At 39.7% G+C, this 23,389-nt stretch overlaps 1 protein-coding gene across 1 annotated transcript; it reads right to left on the bottom strand.

Moving 5' to 3' along the window:
- Positions 1 to 330: 330 nt before the first annotated feature.
- On the bottom strand, positions 331 to 22,492 carry C9 (complement C9). Its single transcript, XM_084277965.1, has 12 exons — positions 22,410 to 22,492; positions 16,217 to 16,364; positions 15,428 to 15,575; positions 13,961 to 14,108; positions 12,174 to 12,312; positions 10,764 to 10,982; positions 8,081 to 8,321; positions 7,128 to 7,256; positions 4,435 to 4,613; positions 3,999 to 4,227; positions 2,213 to 2,392; positions 331 to 479 (listed from the first exon to the last, which is right to left on the bottom strand). Exons 1-11 carry the CDS (start codon positions 22,484 to 22,486, stop codon positions 2,232 to 2,234), a joined length of 1,818 nt encoding a protein of 605 aa, XP_084134091.1. The 5' UTR covers positions 22,487 to 22,492; the 3' UTR covers positions 331 to 479; positions 2,213 to 2,231.
- Between the last annotated feature and the right edge of the window lie 897 nt (positions 22,493 to 23,389).

Here is a 23,389-nt window from a genome sequence, read left to right as displayed (position 1 = left end):
TCTGCTTCTCTTCATAAACACACTGGTGATTCAGGACATGAATTAGTGTAAGAAGTAGGATTGGAAAGAAGTCCATAAAGGCATCCAGAAATCCACCTGGCAATTCTCCGGGCTTTACTAACAATATACCATCAATCAGCTGATAATACATACATTATTGTGGTACTCATGCTGGTTTTGAATTCTTGAAAAGCAGTTTGAAAACATGCCACAAAATTATGAAAGAAACCAAGTATTGGAAAGGGGACTCCATTGTGCCAGTGACTAACAAAAATAACACATGCTTTAATGATGCCCCAGACAAATAAAAGATGAAACACACCCACTGCATCAGTTCATCTCTGTTAAAGATTTTTATTGGTTTATTTGATTTGATTAGCAATCATTTAAGCTGCAGGTACATTTAAATCATGGCATTCCGTTGCTCTTGGCCAACAGAAACTGCTTTGTAGAATTGATTTGGAATCCATTACTGTTTTCTAAAAAAGGAGAAAAAATAGTAAAGAAACGATAGAAGATAGCAGCTACTACATACATGTTGATCAATATGTAAGTGAAACAGTACTCTTTTGTTTCACCAAGAAGATGATTTCACTGTGTGTTAAATGTGACTGCAATGTAAAATAATTCTAACACAGAATGAATCAAAACACATACTGTGATTTTCAGAAGGCGAGTATTTGACTCCCGCTGAAGGTGTGAGCACTCAACATATCTGATGTATCAGCAATCAGAGTTAGGTTAATTTCTTTAAAAGAGCTTTTACTATGCCATACCAGAGGAAACATGTATGTCTATATATGCATCACTAACAATCATGGTGTTTGCTGTCATGGCTGAATAGAAACATACTGGTGATTTGTAGGAATAAAATTAAGCTGTTTCTGAGCTTGTTTTAAAGTAAGACAAACTTTACTGGATCTAGCAAAGGCTAAATTGTTACCCCTGTTTTTAACAAGAGAGAAATACACTGACCTAGGTAATATCCACAAGTAGGGAAACACATAGAAATACTTCCATGGAATAGTTTCCCATCCTGCCAAAATTGCCTCAGAGACTTCCTGGGTGAGCACGGTTATCTGCATGTTTGAGAACCTTCCATTACTTTTTGTTGAGGTTTTTAAAGTACATATTTACCGGTTATACCCATATTTATTTACTATACATATTTACTGGGTATGCCCACAATGTGATGGACCTATTTTGAATCTGCTTCTTGCTAGCCTGGAGAAACAGTGGTGTAGGAAGCACTTTGTAGGGTTAGAAGGCACATGAGTGATGTTGTATCTTGCTGGCCATGCTTCCTTCAGGGGGCTTCACAAGTTATATATTATATACAGCTGAACTCTAGTAAAGCTGAGAGAGGGCAGGCATAGAATAAATCTTCTGATACACATTAATCATTCAGGTAGAAGTCACATTGTGTGACTTGCCATCAGGGTGTTTCAGTGGGAAAACATTCAAAATCTTTTCCCTATCTTGCCACCTTTTTTCTTCTTGTGGCCTCACAGACAAGAAGGAACATGGCAGCATGTTAAGCATAAAACCCAAACACTTTCTTCTGGGCCTGAGGGCTCTTTCTATTACATCCAAGCATCATACAAGCTTCTTGTTCTCATCAGGTGAGGCAAGTTGAGACCACCTTGCCATTTTTCAGGACCGGAGAAAGCATCTTCCAATGCAGTACCTTGCCGTATTATATTAAAAAGGTCAAAAAACCAAAATGTGGCAAAACAATGCAGCTAAACATCTTAAACTGTTTCTTTTTTCCAAGCTAAAAGTTTCAGAACTGCTATTAACAGGAGATTTAAGCACCCCGCTTACCAAGTAACAGAAATCAGACTCCCAAACTGTCTTTTATTCTGTTTCTGGAATCTCTTTCCCTCTCCCTAAGGCGTAAGTTATCTGGTGGAGACTCTGACTGGAGATGAAATCTGGGTTTTAAGAGTTGGGTATTGGTCTGTTCTTATCCAGAACTCTGTTTTACTCTTGAAATTCTGTGTTATAACGTTATTTGTAAAGACATTCAAATACAAATCTAATTATTCAGAAATTTGAGCTACAAGGTGGCTCTCTTAAAAAGCTGAATCACATCACAAATTTAAGTGAAACTTGTAAGCAGACTAACCCATTGTACTTGAACTGTGTCACTGAAATACCTCTGACTATTTATTGCAAACAGAAATAACATGCTCGTAGAGAGGCTGCTTACCTGGTTTTGGGCAGCATAACTATTTTGCTTCCCCACAGTGCCGTTTCTCAATGCTTTCTCCCTGACATGGTCTGCCATCACCTTCTGGTGTGGGGTTATTACACTGGCGGGTTCGAGTGCTTTCTCCATTGATGCAGGTGGACCAGGCACTCCAACAGCTCCAGCCTCCATCAGTGGCAACTGGTATTAAGACACCATAGTAAGATTAGTCCAGCATCTCCCTGTCTTCTGTGTGGTGACAGAAAGACTAACTAGGGCTTTTTACTTGACACTTTTGAGGGTTGGTGGGGGAGACCATGATTCACTTCTTACATTCTCATTTATGGAGAATCTGCAGATCATTGCAGCCTCCAGCATACAATCTATAGTACGGATTTGACTTTTTAAAGTGCCCTTGCCAGTGGCATTACTTAAGAGTCCAGAGGTCTCAATATTTTTGTCACTTTAGGAAGATAATTTAACATCAAGTTCTAAGACCCATATTGGACACCTGTGCATTAAAAACTTGGTCACTGAAAATGAATTTATGGCATAATAATATTTTTTTACATTGTCGGTTATACACCTGCATTCATCTCCTCCTTTGTGGACCCATCTAATATAAGGCAGCATCACATTTATGAAATCACAGAATCACATAATGGTTTGGGTTGGAAGGGACCTCAAAGATCATGTAGTCCCAGCACCCATGCCATGGGCAGGTACACCCTCCATTAGACCAAGTGGCCCAAAGCCCCATCCAGCCTGACCTTGAACATTGCTCAGGGGAGGGGAGGTGGGAGGCATCACCGCTTCTCCTATCACTCCATGCCCTTGTGAACAGTCCCTCTCCAGCTTTCCTTTAGGGCGCCTCCTTCAGATACTGGAAGGCTGCAATAATGTGTTCCTGGAACCCTCTCCAGGCTGAACAATGCCAACTGTCTCAGTATATCATCATAGGAGAGATGCTCCAGCTCTTTCATCATCTTTGTGTCTCTCCTCTGGACTTGCTCCAACAGCTGAATATTTTTCATGTACTGGGGACCCTAGAGCAGGACAGGTGAGGCGTCACCAGAGCAGAGGGGCAGAATCATCTCTCTTGACCTGTTGGTCATGCTGTTTTTGAAGCAGCCCAAGACATAGTTGGCTTTCTTGGCTGCAAGCATGAATTGATGGGTTGATATTGATCTTTTCATCAATCAAGACCTCTAAGTCTTCCTCTCAGGGCTGCTCTCAATCTGTTCTCTGCCCTGCCTGTAGTTGTTGGGATTATCCCAACCCATGTGCACTTGGCCTTGTAGAACTCCATGCAGTTTTCATGGGCCCACCTCTCAAGCCCGTCAAGGTCCCTCTGAATGGCATTCCTTCCCTCCAGCATGTTGACCATACCACACATCTTGGTGTCATCAGCAAACTTGCTGAGGGTGCACTTGATCCCACTGTCCATATCACTAACAAATACTAAACACTGCTGGTCACAATACTGGCCTCTCAAATGTGAGATTGCTTTTGCCTGAAATCAATTTACCATTACTGCACATTTCAATAATGCTCCTGTTTACTTAAATGAACTTGGGTTGTCATTCCAAGACACAACAATGCATGTGGGACAATGAACTCCAGAGTGCTGTCTTTATGGATAGAACCCGGTAACTTAACCTCCACATCACATGTCTATGAGATCCGACATCAGTAGGTATAAGGAAGTATTGTGACATCCTTCAGTCTTCACCAAGGCTTGTTTTGTCAGGATATTGTACACAATGACACATATGCTCATTTTAGTCTGTCTGGAGTATTCACTAACCTTTAACTAATGTAGATTTGGGAATCTGACAAGCAATTCCCTTGAAGTAGCTTGAGCACATGCATGTACAGGCTCCATCTACCAGCACAAGGGTGCCTCCATTTTTGCAGGGTTCACATTTGCACACGCTGTACTCAGTAATGTAGTCTTCAATTGCTCTTTCCAAATTTTGTTTCTTTAGATATGCGTTTCTCATCTTAACTGGAACAAGCGTATGTATTGGAGCAGGCTGTAGAAGAAAAAAGCCCACACAAAACAGACTTTTTTGAAGTTCTGAATACTTTTGATATACCCATCACTACAGTAAGCATCTAAGAAAACTGTCAAGATGAGGAAAATATCTGAAAAGTTCATGATAAACTTGGAGCCTTACCTCTATCTTAAAACAAAAGCTTTCAAATTGTAAAAGACATAGTTTTGAAGAAATTGTACTTACCCGTTGCTGTATCACTACTGGAGCATCAACCAAAGACTTAGCCCACTGTATGTAATCCTCTACATCAACCGTTTTGGATCCCCGCAGCAACATCTCTTTTATTTTAACTGAAAAGTCAATCTTCCCTCCATCAACTAAGGAAATTACATCGTCAATGACAGCATCATCCTTCACTTCTGCTGCAGAGAGACAGAAGAGAGGATGAAGAACCACCTGTAATGTCTGTGCATCATGAAGAACAGTTGTCCTTTTAGTACGACCAGTCTGTCTCTATAAAATGACCATAGAGAGAAGAACCCTTCACTCACTGCATGAGGCAGAATTCAAGCTTTCTTTGCTGATACCTCATGTGGGAGGAAATCTATTTTGCAACTAACTTAGGACCCCCTGTATCTGAAAGGAAAAGAAGGGGTAGGAAAAAATAAAGGATACTGTAGAGATCATAGCTGTTTGATAACAAGACAAAGTTACTATGAGAAAGGCTGCTGTATCACATGATATGAACCAGAAAAGGACAGGAATTGGAACAGTGGGAGCTTCTCCTGCAGAACTAAAATACTAGAGCAGAGCAGTGAAAATAATTGCCTTTTCTGTGCTCTTCTGCTTGCCTTTTGCAATGGTTAGGTTATGTGATAAAATACATCTCCAAACACACAAAGGAGCAGAAAGGAACAATAACAAGCAGGAGAACAGAAGTAGATTAATCAGAAAACAGGAGCTCCTGCCTTGACTCCTCCCAGGCATGTCCAAGCAGAGCCATTAGCCCCCTAGGATGATGCAGAGTCAATAGCCAGATGGCTATTGAGGCTCTCTGGGTGTAAAAAAGTGCATTTGGGCTTGCAAAAATTTCAATACTTATTACTAAGGGGAGTATATTTAGAGGAGTGCCATTGAAGAAGTAAGAGGGGAATCAAAGAACAAGCATGGGAAAATACAGACATAAAAGCAAAAAAAGGGGACTGTTTGCATACAGAAAGGTGCTGATTAGTGAGCTTGTCTGCCATGAGCTGTCACTGATTTTTGCAGTCTGTCTTGGCTAAACAATAAATTAAATTTCTAACTATTCTCCTGTGTGAGAGGACTCCATTCTGCATGTATGCATGCATATGGAGATCTGTGTGCCAGCAACTGGAGTTGGACAATGGGTGGTAAGGACCTGGAAATGTGCATTTCTCTATAGTGAGCCAGCTGGAGTAGCTAGCAACTGGAATGACCAGGGGTTCTATACCAAGCTCTGACACCTGTTCACAAGTGAGGCAAGTGGTGACAAGAGGATCCAAGGGCAAATTGCTGGGCAGATGGAGCACCTAAGGCGGGTTACTGGAGGCATCCATAGTGTGTATATGTATGTGTGTTGGTGTGCATCAAGGATTCTGTACCAGCAATGGGAGTGGAGCTGTGGGACTTGGGGTTTTGTATACCAGGGTGACAGCTACAGAGACTAAGGCTTCATTCACTGGCTCAATTGAATGTCTAGTGTCAGTTGCTGGAACAATCCATATTAGATCCATATTAAGGAGAGGCTAAAATACTTGAGGGTTGTGCTGCCTACATCTATGTGCTGTAGATCATAGAATCGTAGAATTGCCTCTGTTGGATGGGACCCTGTAGATCATCAAGTCCAACCATCATAGAATCATAGAATTGTAGGGGTTGGAAGGGACCTCAAGAGATCATCGGGTCCAACCCCCCTGCCAAAGCAGCTCCCTAGGACATATCACTCAGATAGGCATCCAGACGGGTCTTGAATATCTCCAGTGAAGGAGCAGCCTAACCTGCATCCAGCAGGCGACCCTGCTTGCGCAGAGGAGTTGGATAACTCCTGGGGTACACTTCTGATCTCAAATGTTACGATATACTTCCCTCTGACAGACTTCCATCCTGATCAGATGGAGAGGAGAACAGGATGAGGCCTGTGTTTGCCTGAGGGCTGTGCTTCTGCATATATTAATTTGTGTGGCTAGCAAATGTGTATGTATGTATGCTTTATGTAAGTCTGTTTATGGCTGTGCATACAGGGAACACATGCTCAGTCTAGCTTGAGTGGGAAGCATGGAAGTACAGCAGCCTTACCTTAACTGGCCTATTGAATTTATCCTTTCCCTAACTGCAATAACGGTATTAATGGAATCATGCAGTCATAGAACTGTTTTGGCTTGAAAAGACTTTTAAGATCAAGTCAAACCATTAACCTAACTACCAGGCCCATCACTAAACCACATCCCTAAGCACCACATTTACACGTCTTTTAAATACCTTCAGGGATGGTGACCCCACCACTTCCCTAGGCAGCCTGTTCCAGGGCTTGACAACACTTTTAGTAAAGAACTTTTTCCTAATATCCAATTTAATCTCCAGCTGGTGCAACTTGAGGCCATTTCATCGTGTCCTCTCACTTGTTACTTGGAAGAAGAGACCAGCACCCAGCCAGCTACAACCTACTTTCAGATAGTTGTAGAGAATGAGTAGGTTTCCCATCAGCCTCCTTTTCTCTAAACTAAACAGTCGCAGTTCCCTTAGCTGCTCCTCATCAGACTTGCGCTCTAGACCCTTCACCAGCTCTGGACACGCTCCAGCACCTCAATGGTTTTCTTGTAGTAAGGGGCTCAAACTGAATACATTATAAAAAAGGGAGCAGTTGGTATAATCTTTTGTTAAGCATAAGATATAATGCAAAATAAGGATATACTTACAGTTTTCCTTCACATGAATACTTGCACATTTACCACCATCAATATTAACATTGGCATGTATGTCTTTATATGCTATATTAGCATCTAAGTGATAGCCGAGGCATTTTTTCACATCTTCTAGAGTGATACCTGGAAGTGGAAACAATTAGGTGGTATTTCATGGATGGAATAGCTATAAATATGGCATTATTATTCTTGGAGAATAAATTTTGTGGCTATTTAAACATTTATGGCTTTTTTCTTCCCGTTTATCTTCTGTGTTTTTCTCTTCCATGAGGATGATTGCATTTAAAGTTCCTGCACAGAGGCAGGTGAGATCTACAATGACATTTTCTACTAGGAAAATACCAAACCTCTCCGAAACTGATTTCTATTTTCCATAATCTAGCTGAAGGCAAATATCTCTCAAGAGACCAGTCTTCATATATTCTATTGGTATTTCATCTTATTATTTGGTCTTTCTATGTGCTAAATTATTCAATTTCAGTGTGAATTTTGAAGTCTATGAAAACTGTTTCAACACTTCGAAGTCTACCATGTGATTTCTAGGAAGTTTTTCAATTTATTTCTATCTTTTGCCACCACTATACTCTTAGAATGCTTGTACTACAAGAAGGTAGTACAAATTGGATTTAGGGTTTAGGTAGATTTTCTAGGCATAGAGAATCCTTGCGAAGCATGTCACACCAACTAATATTGCTAACGTTTTGAAGAGTTTTATTTAAGACTTTTTATTTCTCCACATAATTCTAGGAGTTACAAAATCTTACTCTCCTCTCTGTTGAACTCCTGTAATTTTATATTGTCCCTGGTATGCCACAAGCAGCACATGCTGAACTAGCTATGCTGTTCTCAGTAGTGCTCTATATACACATATCTTTCCTCATACATCTCTCTTCATGACTGCAGACTTGATACTCTGTATACCATAGCAAGGCCAACAGAATACATACCTATTCGAGACATAGCATAATTATCCAGCACGTACACAAGCTCATATTTTCCTCCTACAGTTCCAGAGACAGCATAGTGAGTTCCATAATCTTCCAGGAATTTGAAATATTCCCCCTTATCATATTGAGGAGGCAGAAGGTTTAGTTCATCAAGGAAAGCATCTGTGAGATGGAGATCACGACTCCGCATTTGGAACCTTCCCAGCTGAATCTTTCCTTTTACATGCAGAAAGGTTTGGTTCTGAATGCAGGGAGAAGAAAGCAGATAAAGATGCCTTTCTGGTATGCAGCCCAGAAGGAAAATCCATTCTGTCTTACTTGTAAAGAAAATGCAGCACTTGTAAACACAGTATACATTCTAGTATTTTGGACAAACTTGTTTAATTCAAATTAAAAGTTCTCCAATTTAAACTGAGGAAGCAGCAAGAGATTTAGAACATCTCAGTTCTTCTAGTTTTGAAAAGTCTTTTCCTTTAGTAATTTCAGCAAGCCCTATTTGACAATTGTACTCTTTAAGTATATTATTTACTGAAAGTGCCTTTCTGACTTTCGTAACAAGTAATTTCGCATGGCTCACCAGATAACAGAAACTGCCCATTGAGGTCAGCTGGAGTTTTGTCTTTGTTTATAGTCAGAGCAGAACTAAAGTCTCTTTTTTTGGATCACTTCTCTGTTATTCTCAGACTGTCCTAAGGAAGGGCGCAGCTCAAATTAACCCTCCCCCCCGAAAACCAAAATAACATTATAAAATTAAAATGAATCAAGAAAAAACTCCTTATGAAGCATTTGATTCATTCTATCTCCATGTTTGGTGACTGATACTTTCATAACTTACACTGAAGATGGTTTTATATCACAGTCTAAACTAGGACCTAGCTGCTGCCTGTGACACGTGGCATTTTGTGAAATAGTTGCACTGAGGAGCTGTACTGAGGAGTCCAAGCAAACACATGCCTTTGAAACCCTGTTATTTTCTGCATTACTTACGTGACCCCCTTAGCATTAATGCCTAACAGGAGGCACATAAAAGGGATTTCACAACAGACCATCACAGTAGCTGGCACAGTTTAAAGGATCGTACCGTAGTTACTCAGATGCTGCTTAGGACTGGCAGAAATCTTCAGGCATCTAAACCTCTGTGAGGAAATTTTTATACGTGCAAATATTCCTGCCATCCAGTATGTAGTAAATCCCTTACTCTCCTGGTATAACCCCAGGATATGTCCCAGGCTGATTCTGGATTTAACTTTCAGGTGAGACCTGGAGTGTTCTTGATCAGGGCTGCCACTCCACTAGCGTGCAGCAATGTGAGTTTATCAGGAGAGGCGCCTGCCAGTGGCAGATCACGACTCATTTTCTGAACTCATCTCTGAGCAAGAATTTGAGGCCAAAACTCCCTTCTCAAGCCACTGTGCTATAAGCAGCCTGTAATATACTCTGAGCTGCAGAACCATTGCATCTGTGGAGATGAATGCTTTGAGATTTAAATAGTTCACTTCTGTCTCAAGAAAACTCCTACCAATGCAGTCAGTGATGTATGACAGGTTCTTTTTACAGTACAGACCTTTCTCTTCAATGTTATTTTAATTTATCAGTTATAAAAGTGACCTGAGTTTTCCCTCATATCCATTTAAAATCCAGAGCCCTGAAGGGCTCCTAGACAAGAAGTCTGATAAGAAATTTGAAAGATTGAATTAGTTGAGTCAGATGAATTCTTCCTTGCATGTGATGCATTTCAGCAGCTTATAGCTGATGTACCTTTCACGTGATGGCATGTTGCAATCACAGACTTTGGTGTATATGGTGGGAAAAAGTATACAACCTGATCAGCTAATTCCACTAGCACCCAGGTGCTGAATTAGGGCATAGTGTTTAACATGTCTAGCAACATTTTTTGTGGTCTCTCTCTCTTTGATGTCGCTAGATGCTAATGCTACTTCTTTACTAGTAAATGAAATGAGATATGGTCTTTTCTCTGTCTCAGAGGGCAGGTAGTATGATAGGGCTTGTGTACAGCTCCAAAATAGGCTTTCCTTCTCCACACCGCCTGGAGGAACATTCCCTGCAAACACACTGCAGAGGGTCACAGGGTGGACATTGCGTACAGCAGCATGAGAGCTGGCACAGACCAAAATCATGGCACTGTGCTAGTAAAGCCACAGATCACTGTGTGCCAGTGCTAATGCCCATGCTTCTTAGCCCAGGCTAGTTGATTAGTACAGACATACCTGGAAGGCCGAGATCCAATCTTTCAGCTATTATTCTACATGGTTATTTTGTGTTTAGCTACCTAGTATAGGCCCACTCAGTGGCAATGTTTATCCCAGGATAGTGGGGCAGTTTTATCACAGGATATCCCACACTGCACTGGATCAGAGCTGCTCTCTTATCAAGATGAGATCAAAAATCCCTGGCCCTGTCTAAACTCAAGGCTTTGTTGAAGATGGTGGTGGTTGCTAGTCAAGGGTGAACAGCAGGAAAGCAAAGCTATATTTGGGTACTGTTTGGCCACATCTGAAATCCTAACCCTAGTATTGTAAGTATTTAATTTTCTTGAACAAACAACAGAAAAGTAGCAGGCAGCTAGAACACTTAGAAAGATTAATATTGTGTTATTCTAACACTGCAAATTTTACTGTTTATGAAATCGTTACATTAAACTCTTTAACTTGGTTTGACTTACCCTTTCTGTGGAGCTTTTCAGGATAGATCTTAAACTTGAATTCTTGTTATACTGATACTTGAAATTTAGTTCTGAATGATTTTTGTTACTTCCTTCAGTAGGTGTGTATTTCAGAGACATGTCAGCATTAAAATGTTTTTGTTTTTCGATGTAAACCTCTCGAAACAGTTTTACACGATCATGGTAGAACACAGATGTGAAGCTTTTGTCTGCTTTTGTCTTAGAAAAGATAATGAAAAGATTGTATGAGAAAAAAACAAGCAGTAATAGAAAAATCTATGTTACCACTTTAAAATTGTACGTTTCACACAGCTTAGCAATGAATTGTCTTCCATCTCTTTTTTTTTTTTAAATAAAACATTTGGAAATACTACCTCCTCTCTAGACCACCTCATCTGGATCAGCTTAGTGGTTCAAAACTAAAGAGACAACTCCATTGACAATATTTCAGTGACTGTTAAATCTCAGCATGTAACACTGTCAACGTAGTTTATGTGTGTTAACAGTTCTTTTCCATGTAAGGGGTAGTAGTGTCCCATTCCTTCCTAGAATGCAGACAAGATTTGCTAATAGATCACAGCATCGGAAAAGAATCAGTATTTTGATTTAGTTTTCCTATAGCAGAAAATAACTAATACAGAATAGCTCTTTCAGTGCTATTTATTTTTGTATATTTTAGCTGAACATAGAGTCTTAGTAACAGAAAATGATTACATATCAAAATCAAATATAAGCAATGATCTCGGGGTCAGATTTATTCACTTTAGGTAAGATCTGGTTTAAATTGCCACTGTTCTACAAAGTTCCTATTACAGTGATAGGCAAAACATTTGGTAAGTAAAACACTGCTTTGATTTCTGAACAACATCTGACATTGACGTTTCTAAGATCATAAATATTTTTGATGTTCAAGCCTCACTGGAAGTTATTGTCTGAATCTCAAAAGCCTGCTGGATTTCTTTTTTTTCAGTGGGAAAGAAATCACCACTGATGAGAAAACTGAAGCAGAACCAGAGCATCATAATATTATCCCTGCCTTTTTCTCAGTGTCTTCTGTGTGTCCTTGAAAAAGTTGATTCCCACTCTACCCAGTATCAGCTAGGTATCTTGTTCCTTTCTGTACATGGCTTGTTAATCACACCCACTCATATTGTAACATTCCAGAAAGATAGTTTCATTTCCTAGGCACAGGTGCAGCAGTGAACATGTGGGAATTCATCTGGTGCAAGTGAGCTAGTTTAACTGCTAAAGCAAATGATAACATAGACTGTTTCCCTCTGGACTGTATGAAAGGCTTGATGCTGCAAAGCTGCTGTTGACTTAAGAGATATGCTGAGTCTTTCAAGAGGATATCAGGTTTCATCATTCAGTTAAACACATTCTAGTTTGCACAGAAGGACTTAGACTTACTTCATAAGTGAGAACACCCACGTTCCATGGCTTACGGTAGTATGTCCGTGTGTTTCCATCACGGACCCTTTCACAAAGACCATTGAAAAATTCATTGTCAAATGGGGTGGCCATTGGCTGCATCCCTAAAGCATTGATTCTGCAAGCGAAATACAGGAGAGATTACACTTCAAAAAAGGAGGTGTCTGTACCCAGACCCTGTAAATAAAGGTGTGCCTGAAAAGGTCAGATGCTATAGGAGGTGGAGACTAAAGCTGAAGAACTGAATCTTGCTACATCCACAGAAGCTTGTCCCATCTCTGGTGGTTCTCTGTGTATGGAGATAACAATACTTTTTTTTTTTGTAAAACACTTTAAGGGGCATGTGTGAGAAATAAGCAACTAAAAGATAGATATTAAATATCAAACACAGCAAGAACCTTAGGAATAAAGGAGGTAAGAAGCCTTAGTATTTGTGAGGAAGCATTCCTTAGATACTTTTTGTGTTGTTTTATTCATAACTTATATTAGTCTTTTTGCAGATGGGAACTTTGGTATCAAATGTGTAAAAGATCTATCATCAGAACTGTAGAAAGAATATACAGCTACTCCCAGAGCTATCTTTTCTCACAGAGTGTGATCTGGTGGAGTAATAGAATATCCTGTAACAGAGCAGACAAACTCTGAATCCCTACAAATCCAGAGAAGTGGATATATTGGCTATTTAAGTCTATGCATCTACGTACTAATGTACAAGAGCTACTTCCAAAAATAAATGCCTCTTGGAGGATTCTGTATCTTCATTTTTTTTTCTTTCCTTTCTATGTCTGCTTCACAGATTTGAGTCTTTTCAGTATTTTCAATATTTATTTCTGATACATGTTGATATACTAGAGTGAAGAAAGTGGTTATCAGTTCATCAGTCATCAGCATCACTGCTAAATCTAAGCAGCACTGTTCTCATTGAAGATTTTAGTAATGGATTCTAATAGAAGTAATAAAAAAGCTACTTCTAAAAATGTCTAAGTAACTGGTTTACTTCCCCATGCTACAAGGACTGAATTTTTGCTTTTGTGCAGTAATGCCATTATCGAAATTAAATGAAAAGATGCATCCTTTTCATCTAAACACAAGGTGGTGCTAAAGTATGGGTTTATTTTCATTTGTTCCAGTTTGGCTAGTTGCCATCTAACTCAATTTGTAGATAAACAGTATGTCACACACACTTTCTTTTATGTTTGAAAAGAAAGAAATCCAGCACTGTATGAGAATAGAAAGACTATTTTCTGGTGTAGATTAATGAGGAAAAACTCCAGTAAACCACGAAGATCTGGGAACTGAAGAATACAATGCTGGGGGTGTTGAATGCAATGCTGAAGAGTGTTGTCGCAGTTAGGCAGCCTGATATATAATAAATAATCAAGATACATTTTCTTCCTCTTAGACATGCATGTTTGTGAAATAATTGGGAATGACTGATTTCTTATGAAATATCAATCGAAAGGTATCTATAGGCTTTCCATTATTGTAACTTTCCAAGTATTGTAACTTCTAGACGTGATTCTGTGTATCAACATAATGATTGATTCACACTGCCTGTAAAAACATTTTATCCTCCCCAAGGATACAAAATAAAACAGTAGTTAAGCGTTCTTCCAAAAGCTATGTAACATTTCTGAACACAAATGTGAACATGATTCAGATTCCACTTTTGGGAATGTTATTGTGCCCCAGTGTTTCCCTTTGGCTATAGGGTCAATCTTAGACTCTTCACAAGGCCCACTGCTACTTTTTCCTTCCTTACATACCCTTGCCCTGCCGTCCTCCCAATTTCAGACACATCGATATCATGGTTACGGCATGGTGATCGTGGGTCAGATTCACAGTTATCTTCATCCGAAAAGTCTCCACAGTCATTATCTACATTACACACAAGTCGCCGCTTTATACATCGACCTAATCAAAGAATCAAATATTGAATTAATTATTTTTCCCCCTCCCCAAGATGGACTTTAAATTACATCCACAGATACTCTATTGAGATCTTCCTCTTCATACAATTTGATTATTGTTAAAAGGAATTCAAGCCCTACAATGGGTCTCCTTCAAATGAAAAAACCCCAACTCACCATACTTCTGAAGTTTCTTATGAATTTACCAAGATAGTTGAGAAAAGTGACAGGAAACTACTGTCATTTGCAATCACTGCCTGGGACGGTTTCTATCTTACTCTTTTTAAAATTAGTATTTAGACAGTAAGGAATACATCAATTCAATATCAACAAAGATTTTTTTTTTCCAAATTGTTTAAAGTTTTGCTATTTGGACTTTATTATATAGATCTGTAGAGCCCCAAACTACAGTGATTTCTGTTCTAAAGCAACAGTGAACCAGTAACTCTCCCAAGGTGCATATCACAGGTTTTACAATGACTGGGTTTTGGGGGTGTTTTATAGGATACAAAGACTCAGGGTAAATGTAGTCCTAGCATAATAAAACAACACTTAATATCAGCTGCCTTACCTATAAGTGCTACACAGTGGCTGTGAACTAGTAAACACATAATGCCTGATTTTTCTTTCTCTCCTTGTGCTTCAAAGTATTTGAGATAAAGACAATATTGAAAATGGCTTGGAACTCAAAATCCACTTCCCATCTTTCTTTTTCTGTTTTGCCTAGTTGTATTACTATTAAGTTCTTTATTTTGATTTATGATTAATCCTGAACATTATATCCATTTATATGCCAGGCATGTATCACTTAAAAACTTTAGATCTTTCTTTGGACCTAGAGGTATTCTGGTCTCCAGCTAGCATCTATCATACTACTACAGTCAGTAGATCTCCATATCCATTTGGTTAAAATTCTTGCAGTCCTATTTTTATCCCAGTGATATTTCATTAAACATTGTGATTCTGTAGCAGATGGAGCAGTTAGACTAGGGAAAAAAGGAGAAAATACAGAAGAATTTAAACTAGTCACAAATTATAATTGGAGATGAGAGGAATATATACCTTCTCAAGCATTGTTCATGCGGTGGTTTAGGTACTGGGACTTTACTACCCACCTGTCTGCACACTGGGGATACTCTTTCAAATATAACAATTAAGCGCTGCTTCAGGAAATCATCCCCAACTAGAAAAACACTGAAGCATCTCTCTCTTTTCATGTATATATTTTATCTCCAATGGATACTGAGTTAACTCTGTCAAAGTGAGTAAATGTGGTTTCCTGACTTATTGCATAACTTGACATGACTTGAAAACAAAACCTACCAGAATTGCATTGAAAGTCAGTACCACAGTCTGGTTCTGGTTCTTCAGGACAGTCTTGGGTGGGTTTGCAGCTTTGTGTATCTCCTAAGGTCTCCAGGCATGGTGTTCCACCAAACTGTCCAAATCTTTCAATACGTCTAGAGCGAAACTTCAAGGGTAAATAACACTATTAACTTTGCTTAGAGAGTAAAGAGAACTGCCAGAACTGAAGGACTTCCAGCTGTAATTAGAAGCACCTCTGGTGAATTTTTTGGTTTAAAATCCATAGGCAAAGCTCATGGTGCAAAACAACTGTACAGGAACATTGAACTAATAATAATGTCTTAGCAAGCCTGTTGAGGTTTTTATTTTCCAATATTTAATTTATTTCACTGTTTTCATTATTTTCAATTCACAGATGAAATGCATCAGATATATTTTGTATGCTTTCAAGTCTTTAATTATTTTTGAAGTCTCATAAGAACTCCCCTAAGAAAATAAAATTCTGCTCTTAAAAAAAAATCTTTTTATTTTAAAAGGGAAAATGTATTAAAAAGTAATGTTCTCAACTGAAACATCCACATAGACAGGACATATAATTTTTATCAACAAAACTTTTTGAATGAGAATGCTTGATGGGTTTTGTACATCTGGATGTAGTCTTCTCGTAGTCTTATGGCTACATATCTGAAATGATTATGGATTTCACTAAATCATGAACATACAGTATTAAGAGTTGCAATCTGATATTTTCTGACAACAAAAAGGCAGGCTGTGGCTTTGGAATACAGACTTGCATCTATAGCTTACCCTTTGACCGGTGCAGGGGTCGCAGGGCCCCCACGCACTCCAGCTGCTCAGTTTACAATCTATTGGAGATGGAGCATTCAGTTCTCTCGTTCCTCTGTGGAAAACATTTTCCGTAGAGCTCTCAAACAAAACATTCCTGGGCAGTACTCTAAAATCACATGTGAGTTTGTATTTAAAACACAGACCAATAGTTTGGAAGCATCTTCAAGCTGTTTTCCGCTTCATTTTCATAGCAATTCTTAGCACTCAGATGTGTAAACAGCTGCCTAATCTTAAATTCTTTGGTGGTTTAAAATTGCCTAAAAAAAAACTTAGAAGACTTAATAAGCCAGGTCTTTTCTCCCTTTTTCAGATCTTTGTGCGTACTCACAATTCTGGCGGGTCACATTATTGAAGAGTCAAATAACAATACACACAGAACATCTGCAGTTCCCCTATTCAGGCTGTGCTGTGTTCCCCATACTTAAAGCTGAAGCCGAAGGCACAGCAGTGTATCTTAGATAGATGTAGCATTTCAGTACATCTCTTTGTGATTTTTTTTTTTTTAGCTTATTAACTTTAATGGGGGTTGCCCTTAAGCCTGGGTAAAAGTTTAAATGCTTTCCTGAATTGAAAGAAAACTCATAAAGGCACTATTTTCTAACAAGCTAACTTACAGACTTGGGAAACATAGACAAGTGTTTAGCTAGTTAAGTATTCTCCAGTTTGCCAAGTTGAATACTTTAAAAGATAGGCCTGTATTTTCTAGAGTGCCTCTTCATTTTGATGCTTGGTTTTAAATACCATCAAATTCCTGGATTTCACTAAGTGATGATCATTTTACAGAAATAGTTTCTTTAAAGCACTTGCAGTTAGACATTAAAAAAACTTGATGCACTGTAGGATAATTTGTTACTTTTAAAAACAAAGTAGTTTACTGGTGACCTTATCTTTGCAGGTTACAATGCTGGAAAGCAGCGGAATAGAGGAGCATTGATGTCTAACTTGTCTGGTTTGCTCTGTGTAACTTGCTCAGATTACATGCTGACATTGTCCACTGCAAGCAATTTTCCCTCTCCACCTTTCTAGGTTAATGCTATAGCCTATGCTCTACAGTGGGACCTTTGCTTAGCCCAGCTTGTTGGCAGAAATGCAGCTCCAGCAGGGTGATATATGGGCTTTTGTGGCAGGCAGGGCCTTGTCCTCCACTCTTTGACCCCCTTCCATCATACAAATATGTGAGGAGTCCAAACAAATGTAACCTGATTCCACAAGATTGAGAAATCTGCAGTTTGGACACGGAAGATATACCAGTTGGTTCAGCTTTCTGGTGCCATTTATTGAATGTTCAGGTTACATACATAGTAAGTTGTTATTGAGACTCTAAATCAGCCTATGTCTCTTTTCAGCTATTGAATCTTAAACAGCCCAGGGATCACAGGGTTGTTGTGCAACCTTTTATACACTCAGCTGACCTTCACTGGCTCCGATGCCTCAGACTTTCCGCTGTCACACACATCAGCTGTAAACATGCACCACAGCTGCTGCTGCAAGTATCTGTATCACGCACCCCCACTGTACTGCCTGCTGCTTCTGATCAACTGTCTTCCCAGAAGTGTCCTGACCTCTAGCCATGGCCTGCAATAAATGGGTCCTTGGCTGAGGATGTTGCTTTTAACAGGTGGGATTCTGAAAACAAGGAAAGAGCAAAAAAGCACAGATATGCTGGATGTCTATAGAGAGCAGCAGGGAGATAAAAGCATTTAAAATTCTCTCTATAGAACAGGGACCTCCCAAACTCCTTGCTGTCAGGGAAGTATGAAGCTTCACTGTATGCCTGGCACTGGGAATTGGGGTACCTGGGAGGGGATGCAGATCCAGCCTTGTGAAAAGTATTCCCGCCAACTGGTTCTGTAATGGACTCTGACCACTTAAAGCCACATCCCACTGACTGGCAGCTGAAAGTGTTGGGGACCTGGGAGATGGCAGTCAATACCCGCCTTGTTATTAACACTTCCCCTTGAGTGTCCTCTAATGATCACCATCAGGAACAGGGTAATGCATCAGCTGTCTCTTTGTTCTGACCCAGAAAGACTGTGGTAGGATTTGTCATGGTACTTTTAATCTGACCCTTTTCTTCTACTTTCATATGCCCACTGAGGGGTTGGCTATTTTTCTTTAGTGCTGTTGAGATTTACAGAACCCAAACCACTCTGCAAGGTGTGTGTACTTCAAATATTGACTAAGCATTCATGCTTACGTACATCAGAATGATACTCCAGCCTGGGGACGGATACAGATTTTTGAAATTAGACCTCTACCTGAAGTTGTACTGCAGTCACCCTGTGTTATATGAAGGTTTATGACTTAGAAAAAGAAAGAAGTACATACAGCATCTCTTAGAAACTTGTGCAGAAAAGACTGAGTCCGAGGAAGTAGTTATATAGAAGATGGAGGCACCATGCAAAAGTTGCTTCAGGGGAAATGCCATCTGCCTATAAAATCCCCAAACTTTACCTTGAGAACAATTAAAGACTGGATAAGGTTACCCAGGAAAATGGTAGAATGTTCCTCACAAGAAATATTCAAGATTGTTTGATAGGACCTCTGGAAAACCTAATTGAAGAACCCTCTTTGAACAGAAAATTGTACTTTTCGATGTATCCTATGGTTCTATGAAATTCTTGAAAGTTAAAATGTATTTGAAGTTTGATCCAGCCTCTTCAAAAACAATTCATTTGTCTGTAATTAGTACACTTTACAAATAGAGTAACTTCATAATAAATGGGCAATGCTTTGAAAGGTTTCTGTACAGTGTCCTATTAAATATTTTCCCACTACTCCACATAACACTAACATCAATTGAGTAAAGAAGTGAAAATCTACTGATCTGACAAATGGATGAGAATCAGTTTGTTCCTTCCTGTATGTTCAAGGATGGCTGCATATATGACCTTTCCATTTCCTTACTGATGTGGGGCTGTAAACCTCTAAGTAACAGCACCTATTCTGGCATCTTGAATTGAAGACTGACACATTGTCCTTACAGACAGTAGACAAAGGGTCTATGTCCCTGTGGAGGCTGGTGAAAAGCGGTGTCCTCCAGGGGTCTGTCTTGGGACCAGTACTCTTCACCATCAATGACATCAATGATGGAATTGAGTGCACCCTCAGCAAGTTTGCGGATGACACCAAGCTGAGTGGTGTGGTCGACACCATAGAAGGAAAGGAAGCCATCCAGAGGGATCTTGACAGGCTGGAAAGATGGGCCTGGGTGAACCTAATGAGGTTCAACACTGCTAAGTGTCAGGTGTTGCACTTGGGCTGGAAGAATCCCAGACACAGATACAGACTGGGAGAAGAGCTTCTTGAGAGTAGCCCTGCTGAGAAGGACTTGGGGATTGTGGTGGATGAGAAACTTAACATGAGCCAGCAGTGTGCCCTTGCAACTTGGAAGGCCAACGCTATCCTGGGCTCCATCAGAAGAGGAGTGGCCAGCAGGGACAGGGAGGTGATTGTCCCTCTCTACTCTGCCCTCGTGAGGCCCCATCTGGAGTACTGTGTCCAGATCTGGGGCCCCCAATACAAGAAAGATAGAGAACTGTTGGAGAGGGTTCAGAGGAGGCCACAAAGATGATTAGAGGGCTGCAGCACCTCCTCTACAAAGAGAGGCTGAGGGAGCTGGGCTTGTTCAGCCTGGAGAAGAGAAGGCTGCGGGGGGACCTCATTGCAGCCTTCCAGTACCTAAAGAGAGCATAAAAACAGGAGGGGAATTAGCTTTTTAAAAGGGTAGATAATGGCAGGACAAGGGGGGATGGATTAAAACTAAAGGAAGGAAAGTTTAGATTAGATATTAGGGGGAAGTTTTTTATAGAGAAGGTGATGAGGTGCTGGAACAGGCTGCCCTGAGAGGTGGTGGATGCCCTGTCTCTGGAAGTGTTCAAGGCCAGGTTGGATGGGGCCCTGTGCAATCTTGTGTAGATCCAGGCCTGGAGGTTGGTGGCCCTGCCTGTGGCAGGGGGGTTGGAGCTCTATGATCCTTGGGGTCCCTTCCAACCCAGACCATTCTATGATTCAATAGTAGGAGTGGAAGCCCTTAGATCCTAGATCTTAATGACATGTTAAGGCACCTAATAGGTTTTTTAAAGATAGATGGATATCTTACTCCTAGAAATTCTCATGTATTTAGGTACCATAACAGTTTACATTGACATGCATTTCTGAACTATTATATTATTATCTTTAAAATGCAACCAAAATCTCTTGCAGGAAGTGAACAAAACATGTCTAGGAGGAATAGTTAAAGGAGCAATCAGACTCAAACTAGTACAGATCCTAATTTCTCTCAAAGCTTCCTAAATCATTATTTTGAATCTAAAAAAATCCCTGGCAGGAAAAGCTGAGTTTAACTTTTGAAAAGAAATGGAAGTCTTGCCACACAGAGTCAATAGTAGTCTCTGAGCTGAGTTTCAGCTGGCACAGGTTTTCGCATAATCCCAACTGAGCAATTTCTGCAGGAATAATATTATGTGATGCACACATAGCCCTGGGCCCCCTCTGTGTTAGTGTACAAGATTCATATTATTTGCTGCAGATCCAGTTTTAGGGCTTGGGATTTACTTGAGGTTAGAAAAGAAAAAAAAATCATAAAAAGCTCATTGCAAATGAGTCTCATGAATGCTGAAACATCAACAGTGCATCCACTATCCAGACTGAGCTGGAGATTCAAAAGGACACACATAGAAAAAAGCATTTTATTCAACATTAGTTAAAAAATTCCAAACACATTAGGAAAAACCGGCAAGCTTGTCACCTCTGTATTAAGCCTGCAGTGAAGTGGTTACTGAAAGATCATGCTGGAAGAGGAGATATTAAGTCACACTATTTAAATAGTAGCAGTTCAGCTACTGAAGAATGTCACTGAAGGTGGCAGCTGGGAGCAACAACTTCAGAGAAAACCATTGAAATCAAAATACTGTCTTTGCTATCCATTACTAGAAGTGCTCTTTGGAAAGGAAAAGCCATTTCACAATCAGTACACAAAATTGCTTGTACCTTGTCTTGGACTGCATAACACACTCTGTACACCCTCAGGCCACAGAGCTTCAGTGATCTGCTGTTGATCTGCACTTCAAAATATAGAACTACTCAGTTCAGCAGTTATGAAACTGATAGCCCCAGAAAAAGCCTGAGTTTGACAATCAGCACTGATCAAGAGATAAGGCATGTCTCTATTGAATTTGAAGACACAGTAGCATCACACATGGGCACAACTTTGCCAACTATATTTGCTAACACCATCATGAAGCTGCACCATCTTTGGTACAATGTTATGTCAAGCTCCTGACCATGTTGCCTGCTATGAGTGCTCTGTAAATATCATTATCTTCTAGGTGGACTATTTTTAACCGAACGTATAAAACCTGTGCTTTAGCTGGATGTGAATAACAACAACTATCAAAACTTGAACCAAGAGGGAAGCATCCATCTCTGTAGTTTTGAAGACTGTTCTTCAAAGTCTCTTCATGTATTTCAAGTGATAATAGCAGCAGCCATACTTAGGTCCGGACACACATGCAAGAGGCAATACTTGTCTCTTCAGATTGTATTCACATGTCATCAGAACAAGCTTCATATACTGCACTTAAAGTCTCAAAGCAGGTGGAACTCAATTTATTCTTAAGGTGTATAAACCTACAATGAGGCTCATTCTTTCATAACTTAGTACTGACTATTCTGATAAATGACATATAGACTAGACAGTTCTGTATCTGATAGTGTAGTCATTTCAGTCATTTACCGTGATTTTTTTAGTTCTCCTTCTACTGATAAAGCGAAAAAAACAAAGACTGTATTCCCAACAAATTAGAAATAGGAAGTATAGGAGATTTTAAATATGAGTAGAAGTACCATCAGCATAAAATTGTACATCTTTAGAAAGTTAGATTCTCACACTCGGCATGTAAATAGAAAACAGTTGCCTGAGCTTCACCTCCCTGCAAGAATGTGGCTTCAACTGCTGGCACCTGTATTTTGACACATATATTCAAAAAAATGGACAAACCATTTCTATTTGACTTCTTGAAAAACAACAAGTAGTTTCCTTTTTAATTGGAAATCTGCACAAACTAGCATGCTTGCACTAGAGGTTTATGATCTGGTGTTGGGAGAAACAAAGCAATATAGACATGTGCCAAAAACCAAGGACACTTACCTTCTGCTTTCCCCCAAAAGTGAGGCAGTCACCTCTAAGATACATGGTATGCATATAAGCTGCAGAATAACGTGCATGCTTCCCATTTTGTATCTGGATAGACAAAAAGTGCCAGGACCGAAGTTATAATTTCTTTATTTGTTCCCTTCGTTATTTATTACCAAGAGAACAAACAAAAAAACAGTGCTTACTGAAAAATGCTAGTTTCTGGCCAAAAAAGCATTACGGTAAGAGCTCTAAAGTCCACTGGCCAGTAAATTCCATTTTTTTTTTCCCTGTGTGGAGACTGAGAAATACTGGAAAGTAGTTTCAAGATGAATAACAAACCATTTTTGTTTTTTAGTACATTTTAAATACAGGAAAGTTATTTTCTATTTAAGTAGATCACAGTTAACTGCCTAGTAAAACGCTGTTATAGCAGTGGCTCATCTAAGGAACAAGTACTTCTTGAAGCAGAGCCATTTACAAGTGTAAGTTCAGTTTCTAACATCTTGGAATCCTCATTGTGAGTATTAGAGAAATAGTCCAAAGACTCTTATTCCTCCTCCTGCCAATACAAATCACAGTCACGGGCAGGGACACCCTACACTAGACCCAGTTGCCCAAAGCTCCACCTGAACACTGCCAGGGACAGGACTTCCACAGGTTCTCTGAGAAATCCTTTCCAGCGTTCCACCATATTCATGGTGAAGAATTTATTCTTCATATCTAATCTAGACCTCCTCTCCTTCAGTTTAAGGCCATTGCCCCTTGTCCTATCACTACATGCCCTTGTAAAAAGTCCCTCTGAATTTGAAGGAGCCTAAAATTCTTCTAGCTTTCACAAAGTAACTATTTGGAAGGGCAATCCTATTCACTAGTTTTTTATAATCCAGATTTAAGGCATCATGTGTGGACATACTGACAGGGCAGAAATAATTCATAGCCTGTTCTTTAGCAGTTAAGAACTGAGTATGTGGATACAAGCTTAAAATAATCAC

Source organism: Gallinula chloropus, assembly GCF_964237585.1.
Source record: "Gallinula chloropus genome assembly, chromosome: Z".
NCBI lineage: Eukaryota > Metazoa > Chordata > Aves > Gruiformes > Rallidae > Gallinula > Gallinula chloropus.
The sequence above is the reverse complement of the archived record's forward strand: the minus strand, read 5'-3'. Positions and strand labels throughout refer to the sequence as shown.

Bases quoted from the DNA above. Each gene is read 5' to 3' on its own strand.
- C9 (XM_084277965.1), bottom strand. From the start codon at position 22,486: ATGCACGTTATTCTGCAGCTTATATGCATACCATGTATCTTAGAGGTG. The intron at 15,576-16,216 runs GTAAGCTATAGA...TTACCCTTGAAG, and splicing joins ACCCCTGCACCGGTCAAAGG to TTTCGCTCTAGACGTATTGA. The intron at 4,228-4,434 runs GTAAGTACAATT...TTTCTTCTACAG, and splicing joins CAGTAGTGATACAGCAACGG to CCTGCTCCAATACATACGCT.